A 17,554-nucleotide genomic window follows, 5' to 3' on the forward strand; every position below is an offset into this window, starting at 1 on the left:
TGCAGAGGTCAGCGCTCCCCGGAACACCCGCGGCCCGCGGCGCCGGCTCCGGGGACAAGGTCCCCGCACAGGGCTCGGCAGCCGCGGCCCAGGCAGGAGGCAGCAGCCGGACGGCTCCACGGAGGACGCCTGAGACGAGGTACGTGGGGGACTGCGTTTGCACGGAGAGAAAGGAATCCCGTTTTCCTCCCGGAGGCGCACGGAAGAGGAAGCTGAGGCCGAGGCGGCCCCGGTGCCCAGCCCCGCGCTCCAGTGACGGCTCAAGGGCAGTCCCCGGTTACCCCGGCCGTGGGTGCCCGCCGCGCTGCCCCGGGGCTTTTCTCCCTGCACCAAGACACCTTGGACTAAAGACCTGAATATCAGAAAAAGCAGGAATTAATAACACATTTGCAGTGTTTTCCAGAGTTTGTATTTCTTAAAGTAATCTGATGCTTGGAAAGGCAGCAGCCTTTTCGAAGGAAAAATCTGATTTGTTTTCTACTCACTACGGTTTTGTTTTTACTAGTGTCCTGCAACTACCAGTCTCACTAACATGGGTTAGGGGTTGAGCCCCAAGGACAGAGGCAGCACAGGCAAGGCCACCAGTGCCTGTGAGTCCTGGGCCAGAAACTCCTGTAAACATTAACACATAGCAGTGGGATATTGCAGCATTAACTTTTCATGGAATACTGGGGACAGACTGGGAAAAGAAAAATATTTTATGTTGTAAAAGATGCCATGAAACCTGCAATTTGAGTTCCTGGAAGTGCCATAAATCTCCACTGTCTACTGCAATGAGGTGTGCCTAAATACTCACACAACCCTTGTGCAGGTGCAACAACTTGGCCAACCTACAAAACCATCCTCGCTGTGCCAACGCCTCCATCAGGCATCCAGTGACGGGTGGCAGTGCCAGAGGAGCCCTGTCCCTTTGCAGAGCAGCGCAGGCTCCGGGATGGCTCTGCTGGAGACCAGCAAGCACTCTCAGGGCTCGGTGCTCGGCAGCGTGAACCCCGACCTCGGCAGCGAGCGGCAGACGGCCTCCTTCTGCGTGGAGAGGCTCACGGCCCTGCTGGACGGCGGCGCCGAGCAGACACGGATTCGGAGGGCAGTGGGTGAGTGACCCTCAGACAGGCCCCTGCTGGGGGCTGGCACAGGCCATGCCTGTGTCCTGCTGCTCTGCTGCTCCTTTGCAGCACAGTGGGGTTTGTGCTCCTGGGCATTTGCTTATCCCCCATCTCTTTAAAAAGTGGGAGTGTGGAGCTGGAGTCTTCTCTTCATGTAAATCAATGCAACTCCTCCGCAGCCACTCCTGCTGTCTGAAGCGTTTCCTCCTGCCTGCTCCCATCCCCTGTCTCTGGCAAGACTGGTTAAACTGGAATACAAGAACTGGGGGTCGGGGATCCATGTGTGAGGGCAATGCGTGCAGGGGTTGGTGCTGCTGTGCAGAAATGCACATCACGTGTGAACCACAGCCAGCTCTCCTCCTTGGCACATTGGGCTCATCCAGGTGGGGAATTTCATGCGTGGGTTGGCTCAACCAGGCTGAGCTGCTCTCACTCGTGATGGGTGTGCCAAAAAATGACTGTTGCTCAGGAGAAATAGAGGGAAAAAACTCTCACTGTTGTCTCTGTAACTGCATCCATATTACACTTACCAGAGAAAAACAACACAGCCACTGGGATTGGCCTCTTCACAGTGCCACTGGAGTTCAGTATAACCTTCCACATCAATAGACTCAAGATTTTAAGGCAAAATGGACAAGGGGAGTGTTCAAGCTGACACAGAAATAGTGACTATGAGTTGTTTTCTAACAGTGCAATGGGCTGGTAACATCCCGAGCAGGACACCCAGCAGGCTCCAGCCATAATCCACCCTCTGGCTAGTGCAGCTCACCACAGCCTGGTCAAAATGCAGCTCACCACAGCCCTCACTGCCCTCACAGCAGTTGGAGGCAGAGGGATCCTTGGCATCTTCTGCCAGAAGTCACCTCTCCCACCCTGACCAGGGAGGGTGCCTTACCCTGCAGGGTCCCCATTTCCACTGAACCACCATTTCCCTCTCTCAGGCTCACTCAGTTCCCCTTGTGCTTCCCCAAACCTGCTGCTTTTCAGAGTTAGATGTGACAGCCATGGCAGCCAGAACTGGCAAAACAAAACCTGCCTGCAAGCACCCTAAAAATCACAGCATCAGTATCCATGAGTCCAGTCCTGCCTGCTCTTCCTGAACATGGCTTAAGGCACTGCCTGCACTTCCCCAGCCCCAGGAGAACCAACTGTTCTGTGTTGCTTTGCAGTGGAAGCCATCGAATCTGACCCTATATTTAGCAGAGAAAATCAGTATTTCCAGACCCAGAATGAGAGGTACGAAGCAGCAGTCAGGAAGGCTGTTCATCTCCAGAAAAAGATGCACGAGATGGGATGGACTGAGAATGGACCTGAATATAAGTACATTTACAGGTGATTTCTTTTTTTTTTCTATGTACAACTAATTTTTTGTTAAATAATCAGCTTTAGCAAATGCTGGGAAAGGCTAACAGCTGACAGATTAGGTTTGGATAAAAATGTGCTGCAGGTTTTTAATTCAGCATCACACTTGGGAAAAGAGAAAATGGGGGTACATGACTGGGAACTTCTCAGAGAGCAGCACATGGGTACAGTGTGATAGATCACAGCAGTTCACAACCACAACATGAGATTTCCACTTCAACAACCTCATTACTTGTGCTGCAGCTCACATACCATCCCTTAGACATTTTTAAATGTATAACTAGAATTGGAAGTGGTGCTGTTTCAGTTACATTACTGACTTCTAAATAAATTAAAGATTACATTTTGTGTATCTAAGAAACACATATTTTATTAAAGGAAAAAAAAGGAAAAAACCCACCTTAGTTTTTAGGTAAATGAGAATAAAGTATTTTCACAGTCCTTTCCTTTAAAAGTTTTCTCAACACTTCATGTGGGGTTGAGCTCCACATTTCCATGGCTTGCCCCTCCTTTCCCCTTTGCTCAGTCAGTTCCTGGCTGGCTGTTGCCCAGGGCACGCTGTCTGCTTGGTGGGGTCACATTCCCAGTAGGAAGGTGCAAGTTCAGAAGTGTCACTCTGAAGGGCAAAGCCTGTCCCTTACACAGCACTGCTGACACCCAGAGCCAATTTTTGGCATTTCATAGACTCATAGCACAGTTAGATTTGGAAAGGACATTTAAAGGTCATCTAGTCCATCTAGCCTTCTGCAATGAGCAACAACATCTTCAGCTAGATCAGGTTGCTCAGTGCCCTGTTCAGCCTGACCTGGAATGTTTACAGAGAGGGGGCATCCACCAGCTCTCTGGGCAACCTGTGCCACTGTTTCGCCACGCTCACTGAAAATGAGCTCTTCATTATGTCTAGTCTAAATCTGCCTTCTTTTAGTTCAAAACCATCACCCCTTGCCCTGTGGTAGCAGCCCTGCTAAAAAGTTGACCCCATCATATGAAAGATGATAATTTTTTATGCTGAGCTCTTCACCACTTACAGCAAGCACAACTAATGAAGGGGGAAATGTGCCATGAAGAGCTCTTGGACCTGATCATTATATTCCCATTAAAAAGCAGCTCTCCACTGCTCCCTCAGAATAAAAAACATCCCGCCCAGCTGTGCTTTTATCAGGCCCCCTGATGGCAAAGGCTGCAGCAGGACCAGCCCTGAGCTGTCCCATTTGCTGGATGCGGAGCAGAGCTGTCTGGCAGGGCAGCTCTTGCCTGATGGAGCTGCAGGTGAGCACCAAGCTCCTATGACAGAACCCTGGCTCCCAGTGCCAGGCACAGTGAATCACTCACACAATTTAAAATCCAGCTTTTCAAATCGCAGCTAAAGGAACATTATTTCTGGCCAGGCTGCCAAGGATTCATTAAGTCATTTTCTGTTAATCAAAGCAATTTTCCTTTAACTTCTTTGTTCATATTTCCCCCCCACACTGTTTCAGCATGATTAATTCTCTCTCAGGGCCAGTATAAAAGAAAGGTCAGAGTCATTTGTTAACAACAGAAGGTATCTATGTGAAAGGAGATGCTCTCTAGAGCATTGCAGTAAAGCAATGTGCTAACATCCACTCAGCTGCTGAGAACAGCACAGGCACTCACTTGCACATGTACCTGTGTCTGTGAGGTGATTCAGCCATGATCTGAGGAATCCCAGGAAGAGGGATATAGTTATATTCCTCATGTTTTCTTATTATTTCTCACACACTAAAAAAGCTTAAATAAATTTCTCATTTGCACCATGGAAATCACTGTACCCAAGTTCCCATACACAGTTTCTGGAATAGTGCTTTTTAATGTATGCAGATGGTGATGGTGAAGGACCAGGGGTTACTTGGATGTATTTTCATTTTTCTACAAGACAATAACATCTGAATTTGGGACAAATCTCCATGAACCCAGTATTGTTCACTGACTGCAAAAGGCAGCAAACAAACAGCAAAAAGCACAACAACAAACCAAACATACCATGGTATTTCTCCAGAATGGGAATGGGAAGGTTCAGGAGATCCAGGTCCCAGATACCTACATGAGTAATTCAGTCTAATATGCCTCACAGGAAATTGCTAGGGTTTGGGGTTTTTCAAGTAGGGTGCTGTTTTGTGCTTTCTTTTTAGTTCAGCTTCAAAATCTGACTTAAATAATCAAGAAAAAAAAATCCTCTGAAGTAAAATAGAAATATGAAATGCTCACAGAGTGTCAGGAGCTCTGGAGCTGGGTTGTGCTTTTAGCTCAGCATCTGCTACTCAGAACAGATAATTCCTTCAAGACCAAGTGAAATGAGCAAGCAACACATATGCAAACTCTGTTATGAAAAAAAGAGACAAAAGCAGCTTGGAAGGGCACTCTTCCTGCAACACTGTGCTGATGCTGGGTGCTGGGCAAGGTATGACAAGGCAGAAAGCAGAAGGCAGCAGGTGGTACTGTCTGGTGACCACTGCAGTGCCACTGCCTCATTCATCACATGCCTGGGACTCCATGCCCTGAAACGCTGCCCTTGTGCCTTCTCTGCAGGGCCCTGTCAGGAGATGTCGCGTTCCTCCTTCACCGCGTCTTCATGAGAAGCATTTCAGTGCTGGGCTCGGACAGACAGGTTGCCAAGTGGATTCCTCTCGCCACCCAGCACAAGCTCATTGGGAGCTACGCCCAGACTGAACTGGGGCACGGTAAGGCTGCAGGGAAAACAGCTTTTCTCTATGACACAAGCCTGCAGCCCAGATTCCCATGGGAATTTGACTCCACACTGTCCATCCTTTACTGGGACAGGGGTAGTTGGGTTCTCGTTCATGGTTCTCATCAGAAGGGTAACCACAAAACCCTGACAGTACCCACAGCCAGCTTCCAGGGATCCTTTGCTCTCTCCATCCCTGTGATATACCAGGAAATAGATACATAGATAGATACTTTTTTATTTCTTTTTTTAAAGGCACTTATCTTCAGGGTTTGGAAACAACAGCAGTCTTTGATACTGCTACTCAGGAGTTTATACTGAACACACCAAAGATCTCTGCCATGAAGTGGTGGCCTGGAGACAGTAAGTACCACACAAAATATCTTGGTTTTTGCCTCCTTCAGTTACTCCATCTACCCTGGTTAAGTTCTGTGTTTGAGGGTCCAGGTGCTAGCAGAAGACTTCAATAAAAGATACTCACATGGACAAGCAAGTAAGAGAAAGGAGGTTGTCCAAGTTCAAACACCACAAAGGAGCCACCATCATCTACAAAAACCTTTGGGTTGCAGGCTGAAGAACTTCACTCAGGAAAGCTTTTACTCTGTAGGAATAAATCTTCTCTTCTTTTTAAATAATACTCAGACAACCAAAAACTGCAGGGAGGTCATCACATAAAGGATTCGAGTCATCAGACAGTCTCAGCATAAAGGATTCAAGTGTGAAATTCTTTGCTCCCTTCAGGAAGGTATTTCACAGAAAATAACTGGAGTCACTGCAACAGCCACAGCACTTCCCACTCTCACCACTACTATTAGCTCAAACTGTTTATTTTTTCTCATATTCTGTTACAAAACTGTTAATCCAAGCCTCATGGGCAGCAAGAGGCAGAATGATGGTGCAACTTCTGAGAGCTAAGAGCAGGCTGATTTAGGTTGTGCTGACCCATACCTAAGACCCAACACATAATTAGTACTCATCTCTCTTAACTGTGTTTGTGTTGTACCTTGTCTTGAGGGAATGGGGCTGTTTTTCTTCTCACAGTGGGAAGATCAGCCACCCACACAGTGGTCTTTGCCCAGCTGTACATCCATGGGAAGTGCTATGGCATCCATCCCTTCATCGTGCAGATACGCAGCCTTCAGGACCATTCCCTCTGCCCAGGTAAATAACCCCAGACACTGCAGCACTTGTGCACGTGCTCTGCCTATTTTGCCCTTAAATGTTTTCTAAAACATTGGGCCCAGGGCAAGTTATAATTGCCAAAACCAAGCCAAGAGAGATAGCCAAGGTGCAGTTATCATTAACCCCAACCTTTTGATCTGAAGGGAAATTTAACATATCTTCAGCCATATCCAGACCTAGCCCTTGACATAACCAGAAGCCTGGGCTGCTCTGAGCACCTCTGCATTAACACCTCAGTTCTGACCCCAGCCAGCACAGATCCATCCATCAATGGATCATGGAAACAAACTACTACAAGGCATTCTAATGCCTGTTTCACCCCTCGGGCAAGATCACCCCTGCTGGGGAAGAAGCAGAGCTGACCGTGCCCTTCTTTAGAGGTCCCCATCCTGACACAAAATGGGAAGGAAAAAGTTCAAGTGGAAGCAAGCAGGCTGTGTTTTCTCCTGCTGCAGGCGTAACTGCAGGAGATATCGGTCCCAAAATGAATTTTGAGCACATTGACAACGGCTACCTCCTGCTGAAGAACGTGCGCGTCCCCAGGGAGAACATGCTGAGCAAGTTTTGCGAGGTATGTGTGGACTCACATCACAAACTTGCTGTCAGACTCTCATTCCACAGCCAGAGAGACAACAGGGACCTGTCTAAATTTGGGACAAAAATCTTCCTTTGAGTGTCAGCAAGTCTCTGAGGTTTTACCAAGGGCACAAGGTACCTGAATCCTAAATGAAAATCAGCGTCAAGAATTCCACATTGAGAAGCTGGGGATCATGGGGCAGGCAGAACATACCTCTGCCACAAACAGTAAGAGTTTGTCTCTTCAAATGGATGTATTTCATCCATCATCCATAAAAGCATTGTTTACATTCAGTGAAGGATTTTTATATCCATTTTATTCCATGCATAGCAATTACACATCCACAGTAGTACTGACTATGGCAGCACCTGACAGCCTCTCTCTACCCTAGGTTCGACCAGATGGCACCTATGTAAGACAGGGCTCCCAGCAGATCAATTATTTCACGATGACGTCCGTGCGCATTTCCCTCATTTCAGACGAGGTTCTGACTCCCCTCCAGAAGGCGTGCACCATCGCCATCCGCTACTCCGTGGTTCGCCGCCAGTCCAAGCTAAAGCCTGGGTAATGCCACACATCCCACTGGGAAGGAGACTGTACCCTGACAGTTCCCCCACACCAATCTGTATTTCTTCTCTTCATCTTATCTTCCAGGCCATCACTGGCTGATTTCCTGGCCCAGACAGGGCATGATAAACATGCTTCCCCAGTATTTACATTAACGAGCTTCAGTCAAAGTACAAGAGAATGTTTACAGTTTTTTCCAAGATAAGTTTCATACTTTGAATAGGTCAGTGGCTCACACAGGCAACTTATTCTAACTGGCCTTCCCCTGTAATCCCATAACTGAGCAGAATCCAGACAAAATGGACAAGTTGCTGAATTCTTATTCCATAGTGCCCTACTAATGAATGCGACATTAAAATACCTTCCAACATCCAGAAATCTAATATTCAAACTTTAATCACTGAATTGTATTCAGTGTTGAATCCCCATTATTTTTAAAGAAGTATGTTAATTTGAATGGATTACAAAGATTTCCATTCAAATATCCTTTCAAAAGCAGAAAGATCCTAGTGATAACACAGTTCGGTTCAAACACAAACCAAACAGAAGAGCACAGCAGAATGAACTATTGTAATAACCAATTCCAGTGATTGAAGTCCTAAATGTACCAACCACAGAAGTGATAAAGAACATCCAAAAACAGCTCAGAAAACTTAAAATAATTCAGACTCAAATATTTTCAGGGAAATATTTCTATGCCACAAAGATTCCATTTAAAAAGGCAAAGTTTATCAGGTGCAATGCCACTGCCTTTTCTGGAGCACCTAACAACTTGCTGTCCTTGAAGGCCTCACTCTCATCCTCTCCTGCAGTCTCTGTTGCCCTCTGTACTGACTGACCACACAGAGCCTTTTCTACACTGCTAGGCTTTTTAGGGGTTGTTTCTCCAACAGCTCAGCAAGCTGGACAGATTTGCTGCCACACTGTCAGCTCAGTCTTGTGCACACACTGCTTCTTGGTAATGAAAAACGCCATTTTCATTCTGCAGCAGGTGAAGTAACAGTAGCTATGCCCATGTCCACACTCCCCCTGCTTCATCAGCTGTCTTCCAACAGGGAACAAGAAGCAAAAATCCTTGACTACCAGACTCAGCAAGAGAAACTGCTGCCCCAGCTGGCAGCAGCCTATGCCTTTCATTTCACCAATGACTACCTGCAGGAGCTATTCGACAAGGGGTACAGAGAGATCCAGAGGAAGAACTTTGACATGCTGCCAGAGGTGAGCTGGAGCAGGATTAACTCATACAGAACTTCTGTTCCCTAAATGTTCAAGGATTGTAGCAAATTGGACGAGCATTCCTCTCACCACTAGAGAACTGGAGAAAGAGGAAGCACTAATTGCTCCAATGACGTGTCCCAGATCTGCAACCAGTCAGCAGCAGCATTCACTGTACCACCCCAAACTTTTTGTTTTGGGAACCATTGCAGAGTGAAAAGTCCTTGAAAAGCATGTCCAGAACCTCGTTCCAAGTAGCTGGTGGCACAAAGTGTTATTACACAACTTCAGCTCCAGCGCGCATGCTCGTACATCTGAGCCAAAACCAAAAATGGGACTTTTTAAACAGAACAGAATATTTTGCAATTAAGTGCTTGAAATGAAAACACATTCTGAACAAAGGTGGCAAAAGCCAGAACTGGCTGAGAGAAATCCAAAAATGCATAAACTGACTACAGTGTGCCCAGCAGGAGCATGTGCAGCATCCCAGAGAGACACCAAAGGTCAGGCTCAGGGAACTGGGTGCTACCAGCATTCAAAGGGGAACCTGACAGGGATTTCATGCCCAGATATTGCACAAAATTAAAAAAAAGGAACTTATTCTGAGGATTCCACTGGTAATACTCTGCTTTTTTTCTCCTTCTTTAACAGCTCCATGCATTATCTTCAGGTTTTAAAGCCATGATCACTCAGCACTGCACAGCAGGAGTGGAGATCTGTCTCCGAGCCTGTGGGGGCCATGGCTACTCCCTGCTGAGTGGACTGCCTTCCTTGTATACCAAAATACTTGCTTCTTGTATTTATGAAGGGGAAAACACCATTTTGCTCCTGCAAACTGCCAGGTAACAATTCAAATATGTTCATCTAAAAGCCTGCCCCCTCATTTATTCAGCCTTTACCACTTCTTCTCCAAAACCAGTAAAACCAGCTACTCCTTTCTCACAGCACCATCTAAAAATACAGCTCAGGATATAAACTATTCATGCCTTCAGTCTAACAAGCATGGAAGTGTGTGGGAACTGGATTATCTCTTCTATTTTTGGTTTGGGGACGTATGCAGGTGCTGTTCTGCATAACCTCATTTTCCTCTTTGCCTGGTAGCACAGCAAAGGTATTGCTGTCAAAGTTTTGTGGGTAATTTTTTAAGCAACCAATGTGACAAATGGTGCCATGTAATGCAATATTGGTAAAGTGGGGTTGATTCAGAGGAAGCAAAGTTGTTGGATGCTGAAAGTGGCTGAGTCATGCTCCAAGAACATCACATTCCTCCAAACACACAGACTCATGATTATCAAGAGTAGATGAAATACAGAAGAAACTACAGCTGCTTGAACTTTTAATAATGTTGGTTTTTACTAGAAAGTGAAAACCAGGGCACTTCCAAGGGTTAGAGCACCACATAGCTCTGTGCTGCCATGCAGACATTTCTGCACTCATTACTCCTTTTTGCAAGATCAACAGCAAAGTCAAGAGAAATGCTGTAACCTTTTAATTCCAGACCTGGTCAGTCTAGCCCATAGCAGAGGTACCAAAAAACTAAGGGAGTGGGGAATGCTCCTTGTAAACTCTCTGCAAGGGTCTCATGTGTTAACATAATGTGACTGTGTGTTGGGGATCACAGAGGGTAAGACCAAATCACCATTAAAGCTCCAGAGCACTGAGACTCAGGTTGCAAAGTTGATAATGTATTTTAATCACTACACTGCTGAGACTGCCAATAGCCACAGCAAGTTTCTGCTGAAAAAAATATCATTATGGATTGCTGTACTATTTAATAAGGCAGACAGACTCACCACAGCTCAGGTTACTGTGAGTAACACACAAAACCAAAGGTCATTACTCGTTCAAGTCCATTCTGGGGCACTCATGGGATGGGTCACACCTTGCTGCTCCTCACCTGAGCCCACTTTACTTTTTGCATGTCTGTTTGCTGCAAGATCAGCACCATGCCCTGCTCTGACTGTTACCTCTTCCCAGGTTCCTGATTAAGTGCTTCATGGCAGCCAGTGCTGGCCAGCCTGTGCCACCATCTGTCACTTATCTGGCTGCAGTGAAACATGGGAAGTGTCCAGCCAAGAACAAGTTGGATTTTCTCAGTCCAGATATTTACACTGAGGCCTATCAACACGTGGCAGTCAGGTCAGTACAGAGGATGGGACACAGAATTTCTCTCTTTGACATCAGAAATGTGTTAAGAGCTCGGCTTCTTCCTTGCTTTAAAGGGAGGTAAAATAAAATAAGTTAAACTATGTTTGGTGCCATCTGTTCCTGAAAAGGAAAGGAAGGCTACACAGGGTTAACAGCCATGTCAGATGTTCAGTATGAAGCTTCCACACTCAGAAGTTTTTAAGCTATGTGCTACCAAACAACTACATTTCACAGAGTTGGTGGCACTATTAAAGTAAATCCCAGACCACATCACTGAGTTGCCATCCAGTAAAATATTTATTGGACCCTGGGAAATTCTATTGGAATCTTAAAATTTCACATACCTGAGAAATCTATGTTTATTTTCAGTTTACACCACAGCAAGAACAGAGCCCCTCATTCTGTCTGTAGCCTTTTAACTACACACATTCAGCAACTCAACATAAACAAAAATCATAACATGAGTGGTCTCAGAATTATGTACACAGTTATGGGCTGTATAGGTGCCACCTCTGAAAGTCAGGGAAAAAGACAACCCTGCTGTCATTGAAACCAGTGTAAAAACAGCCACTCATCAAAAAGCTTCCTCAATGGGAACAGGATTTGAATCCCTGTGTAGAAAAGGAGAAATATAATGTGACAGCAGTCCAGTATTACTGTTTGTTTTGCAAACTCTCCTTACACACAAACAACCCAAGAAAGGCTCAGCCAAACCCCTGGTAAATTACCCTGGAAGCTGAGAAGGCAGAAATCCTTCAGGACCAGGGTGGTCTGGGTTCTTCTCACAATTTATACTTAGATTTTGCATAATCTAAGTTCATTCCTACTGAGTGTGGGTAACTCCAGATGTCAGAAATGCCAGTTTGCACTTCAGTCACACACAACTCCTGAGTGCAAATTCATGCATGTGGGATGCACATACAAGATGCTTTGTGCTTTTTCCATTTTCCAGGCTCACAAGCAGCACAGCAGCAAAACTACAGGACTTGATCCAGTCTGGAGTCAAAAAGCATGATGCATGGAACCAGTGCACAGTGCAGCTGGTGCAGGCTGCAAAGGTTAGCAAAATTTATCTGCTTATCTGATGTTTGTCTTTATGAAACAATATGCAACAGAAATAGCATGATTAGCTTAAAGCCTCAGAGCTGTTTATTGTTTCCTGTTGGCATCTAAGAGACACCACAAACACTGTCACTGTGGTCTGCATGGTGGAAAAGTTGTATTAAGAAGCAATTCCTTACCTGAAAAATGTGCTGTCTGTATAGGCCAGGTAGAAAAAGACTAGGAGAAATGAAAGGGGGAAAAATACATTCACAATTATGCTGCCACTACTGGCAGAATCAGACCTCCCATATCCTGCAACAAAACCCCATCTCCAGCCCACACTCATCTTTTTATAAGAATCCAGCGTTTCTGGTGCCCAGAGGGGTCTTCCTAAAGCCACTCCACTGCAAGCTGGTGGAGTCACAGCAAAGGATGAAACATGCCTGGTACTTCTTCCATCTGCTGGATAGACAACTGCAGGGAAAAGAGTGAAAACCAGTGATAAGTGCACTGTTAACTACTGCTGAAAGATAAATCAAATTTATCTTTCAGCAGTAGTAGATGCTGAAAGAGATGCTTTCAGCTGAAGTAGCATTGGGACAGCAGCATTTGTTCCTTAAAACAAGGGTGAATTAATACAGAATTGAGCAGAAAAGAGGGGAGAAAAGCCCTAAATATTAATGAAAACAAAATCTGTTGATAGTGCTGTATCTCCAAAAACCAAATTTCTTTTTAATATGCAATTAAAGTGCAATTCTGCTACAGTTATGGTGAAGGCCTTCCCTTCCCATCCACAACTTATTTTTAACACCATTTAGCATCCCATGCACAAATTTTAACGTTAACTATTTCTGAAGAGCCTAACATAAGCAGAGGGCTGGCTGTGGTATCATCAGTGCTGCTGCTAAACTCTTCAGAAAATGGGATCCAGGCCCTCAAAGTCTCTTAAGTATTTTAGGGACAGGAAAAGTCTCTGAACCCTTGAATTTTCCCCATAACTTTAATATTTTGATATACTGCTGCCTTCTTGGGGCAATTCTGTATTTACTTCTTATTCTATACCTCCCCTGGAGATTTGCCCACACATCTGGCATGGCAGCTCTCTGAACTGACCCCTGCCAGCTCTCAGCTGAGTGGCTCAGACACTGGGCAGACTCCACTCAGGTTACTTGTTTGAGTTAATTGCTTGAGTGCCCACTCAGGGCCACTCAGCTTCTCAGGCAGGTTCTGCACTCCACACTGGCCTCCACCTCTGCTGCTTCACCAGGAAAAGCAGCAGTGCAGGTGTGCCATGCTTACACCTGCAGCTGGAAGGGAACTGAGCAGTGGGGGAGTGAGCCCACACAGATCCCAGCACCAACAGCCACCCCCAGCAGTGTCAGTGTAGCCAGAATCAGCCTAATTAATTCATCTCTGCACCTCTGATAATACTCTAATATTCTGTTGTGGGTCAGACATTCTGCTGGGGTGTGACCCCAAAATTACCAGTTTACTTACAACTACAAAAGTGGAAGGTAAATCTGGTTGTTCTTCTGACAATGGTGTTTCCAGAGCTGAAGCCTTGCAGACACTGATCCCAAAGTACCATGAGAAGTTTTCTCCTATTGATGTACAACCAACATTCACTTACAACACAAGCACATTCCAAAGTGTTTCCTTCACAGAAACTCTTTGGGATATTGATCAGAACTATTTAGAATAAGTATCAGCATGATTTCTGAAAGAGTTTTCTGGAGTTTACAAATACCATGGTGTTGACTGTTTACACATTCTGAATTCTGCTGTTGCTGTAAGCCATGAATGTGAAAGGCCTGGTCACCCAGCAAACAAAGGATACAGACTGGAGAAGTGCCAGGGAAATGAAAAGGTTTTATATTCTTTGCAAGAACATTTGAGTCATTTGGCCTACTAAAGTGTTTGAGGTGCATTCACTGTTGATTGCATTTGTTTTCCAGGCTCACTGCCACTACATTGCAGTGAAAAACTTTGCAGAAACTGTGGAAAAACTCGAGACCAAGGCTGGCATCCAGAAGATTATGAAACATCTCTGTGACCTCTTTGCACTGCACGGGATCTTCTCAAACACAGGGGCCTTCCTGCATGATGGATACACATCTGCAGCTCAAATGGACATGGTCACAGCTGCCTACCTGGACCTCCTGGCTGTCATTCGGTGAGCTGCTCTGGCAGGACACACACAGCTCTCCAGTTTATCCCTGGGCTGGATATAAAAGGGTGCTGCTGTACCTATGGCAACATCTCCACAGTCAATTCACCTCATTCAGTGTTTATTTCCAGTGCCTGGCAGTACTAGAAATTGATTGAAACATCTACTCAGAGCTTGTTTTCGTGGCAAAACAGACCCCAGTGTCCTCTGCAGTCTTTAAAGTTCTGTAACATAAAGTCTTAAATTATAAATGAAGAAGTCATGAACACTTTCTACCATCTGCAGTAGAGTGAAAGCAGGAAAATATGTAGTCAGAGCACACTGGCAGGAGGCAGCCACAGCAACCCATCACACATTGCAAAATGTGCTCAAGCCACAGCTAATACAGCCTCCTCTGTTGCCATGGCTGAGCTGCAACTGGTACCCAAACAATCCTGCCTACAACTACTTCAGATGCATCTGCTCTACACCATTTATTACCAACTCTGTGAATTCTGAGTTAAGGTTTTCACTTACCACAGCACTCACAGAGGCTTTTTGACAAAGGGTTCAGCTGTTTGTTTAGAACATAGTTACTTATGGTGCAGAGGAGTTGCTACTGTATCTAAAATTCTACCTAAACCACCGGGAAAGAAACAAGAACACACTATAAGCAAGGGCTGAGCCAAACAACAAAGGTTTTCAGACCTGATAACAGAATCTGAATTAAGTGATAAGTTTAATATAACATTTTCAAAAGCCTAACATGTTGTCTTTGGAATTCATTGCAATTTCTGTGTTAGTCCATGCCTTTTTAACAGGATTCAATAATGGAGTATTTACATATTTACAGTTAGTAGAAAGGATATAACCACTTCCTGGTCTGTAGCAAAAACCCAGCCTTTCCCAAACCCTTTCAGCTCTTCCCCAAAAGGAGGTGGAAGATAGAAATGCTGACATTTGAGCAAACCACTTTGCATCCTGGTACCTCAGGTGTGAGGTGCAGCCAGCACAACTTCTAACACCCAAGGATGATGGAAGGATGAGGAAAAAGAAACCATCTCCTGCTTAAGAGGTGCTGCCTGTGCTCTGGTGTCCATACTGGCCCCTGGGCTAGATGGGCCCTTGGATGGGTCAGGGTTGTTTTGCTGTTACAGATAGGAATAGAAGAGCTCAGCACCTCATGATGAGATAATGGAAATACTGAAAGGTGGATGAAGGTTGAAGATCAGCAAAGCAACTTCACATCAATCCAGTAGGAATCTTATTCCATTTATAAGACACACATACAGCATAAGAAAAATGAAAGAAAGACAAAAATCAAAAGAACAAACTGGCAGAGACTACTGAGAAAAAATCTGACATGTGTCCTGAGTTAGGGATGAAGCCCAGGTGATGGAGCCAGGGTGAAGACCCTGCAAACACCCACTCAGCAGTGCAGACAACTCAGGGCATCAGTAGAACATCACAGAATCCCAAAATTATTAGGGTTGAAAGGGACCTCTGGAGATCATCTAGTCCAATCTCCCTGTCAGGCAGGGTCACCTAGAGATGTCTCTGAGGAATCAGAACATGCAGGATCCCCCCCCAGTAAAGATAAGAGGAAAACTGGCACGAGCTTTCCAGCAGACACCTGAAAACTGCCAAGTTTATCTTTGATTTATTTTCCCATCTTGCAAAGCAGCACCTGTCAGTAACAGGAATGTCACTCCTGTGCTCTGCAGGAAGGATGCTGTGCCACTGGTGGACGCCTTTGACTTCACAGACAAGAGCCTGAACTCTGCCCTGGGCAGCTACGACGGGCAGGTTTACCAGCGCCTCTACGAGTGGGCTCAGAAGTCACCCACCAACCAGGTAGGGATGAACTACAGCTGGGCACCTCCAGCAGCCAGGGCAGAAACTGCTTCTCTTCTAACAAAGCAATACAGACAGGAGACAAGAGCTTTTAATTCCTCTTTGTATCACATGGTACAGAATAAGCTAAAATTAAAGTCTGTTTACATATTATGGAACAGCACTGAATGCAGGGTATTTTCTATACACTAATGCTTTCTACTGGTGCAAAACTTGGGGTTTTAAATATGTTTAACCAGAAAGGGTATGTGTTAAACAAGGCAATTTGATCCTTCATGGTCTTTAGCACTTTCCTTTCTCAATTCATCCATACTGTGGAATAATGTTAAAATTTTGTGTGATGTAAATATGTATTGCTCTGTTTGAAAACTCATTTGGCCTTGAGTGGGGTTTTTACTGTGGTAATTGGTATCCCTTTGAAATTCCACACTTGAACACAAAATTTGCCTTCAGCAAACATTCAAGTCCAAGCATATTTTCTGAGGTTAAATAGTATGCTGTCCCCTTTGGGAGGAGTGTGGTGTGCTGGTTATGAAGGACAGCACATATTATAGGAAAAAAGATCTTGCACATAGTTGAAGCAGCTGCTGGTTTGTTGGTTGTTTTTTAAGTAGTGCAGCTTTATGTGTTACAGAGATTGTTCTTAAGAAAAAAACCCAGCCTTTCCCTTCTTAATTGCCATTAATTCCCTTCCACATTCTCTTTCTGAACAGATGAGCCCAGCCTACGAGAGGTATTTGAAGCCACTTCTGCACAACACGCTATCGAAATTATGAAGAACATGTTCAAAGTGAAGGGGACACATTTCCTCCTGTTCTTTGTGCAGCAGTACATTTATGAAGCATCAGTAATGACTAATCAGAATTAATAATCAGTTGCTTACTTGCAGTTACAACAAGTATGAAAGATTCTCAGCCAGCCATTTGCAATTAGACAGATGCCAACAGCGCTGAGTGGTACCTGCTGCTGTGAGACAATCTAGAGGAATGGTCCAGGGTTCACTGTTTTCTATCCTCAAGTGCCTTGACAGCATCAAAACTCTCTGACTTTCTTATTCTCTTTCTAAATCCACTATATGATGATTGAGGGAAAAAAACCCCACCACACTGTGAACCCTCTCTCAGTGTGTTGTATCTATATAGTGCCTTCAGAAAACCCAAACCAACCAACTTTACTGAAAAATCCAGGGTGAAATCGTGATTGTTTGTTTTTAGGAACAAGTTGTTCTCTTTCATCAGAAACTATATTAGAAAATGCATCTGTTTTGATAATTAAAATAGCTCTTGATTTGCTCAGTACTGGAATATTCCTGCCTAATGAAAATGCAGACAAAGCTGATGCCAGCTCCAGTCTGCAGAATTCACCTTCCCATTAATACAGCTGCTCGTTTCTATAAATCTTGAGCTCCAATAAAGTCTATTATTTGGAATACTGCTTCTCTAATTATTATACTTCATAATTATGGAAAGGGCAAGCTGATCCAGGCCAGTCATTAATCTGCTCATAAATTAAGTGTTGCAAAGAACATCTTGTGATTATAATTCAATGCCAGTTTACACAAATATTTCTTACCACGTGTTGCAAGAAAGAAACAACTTTTCCTGAGCTTCATCAGTTCTGCTTCTCTTCCCTCCTTCTTAGCAAGAATA

At 44.9% G+C, this 17,554-nt stretch overlaps 1 protein-coding gene across 1 annotated transcript; it reads left to right on the plus strand.

Annotated features, from left to right (window-relative positions):
* ACOX2 (acyl-CoA oxidase 2) lies at positions 1–17,346 on the plus strand. Its single transcript, XM_064724134.1, has 15 exons — positions 1–139; positions 812–1,094; positions 2,276–2,438; positions 5,016–5,167; positions 5,428–5,535; positions 6,214–6,333; positions 6,810–6,925; positions 7,323–7,495; positions 8,554–8,716; positions 9,365–9,555; positions 10,691–10,852; positions 11,814–11,919; positions 13,861–14,078; positions 15,776–15,905; positions 16,619–17,346. The coding sequence occupies exons 2-15, from the start codon at positions 935–937 to the stop codon at positions 16,679–16,681; spliced, it is 2,025 nt and encodes a 674-aa protein (XP_064580204.1). The 5' UTR covers positions 1–139; positions 812–934; the 3' UTR covers positions 16,682–17,346.
* Positions 17,347–17,554: the final 208 nt, after the last annotated feature.

Source organism: Zonotrichia leucophrys, chromosome 12, assembly GCF_028769735.1.
Source record: "Zonotrichia leucophrys gambelii isolate GWCS_2022_RI chromosome 12, RI_Zleu_2.0, whole genome shotgun sequence".
NCBI lineage: Eukaryota > Metazoa > Chordata > Aves > Passeriformes > Passerellidae > Zonotrichia > Zonotrichia leucophrys.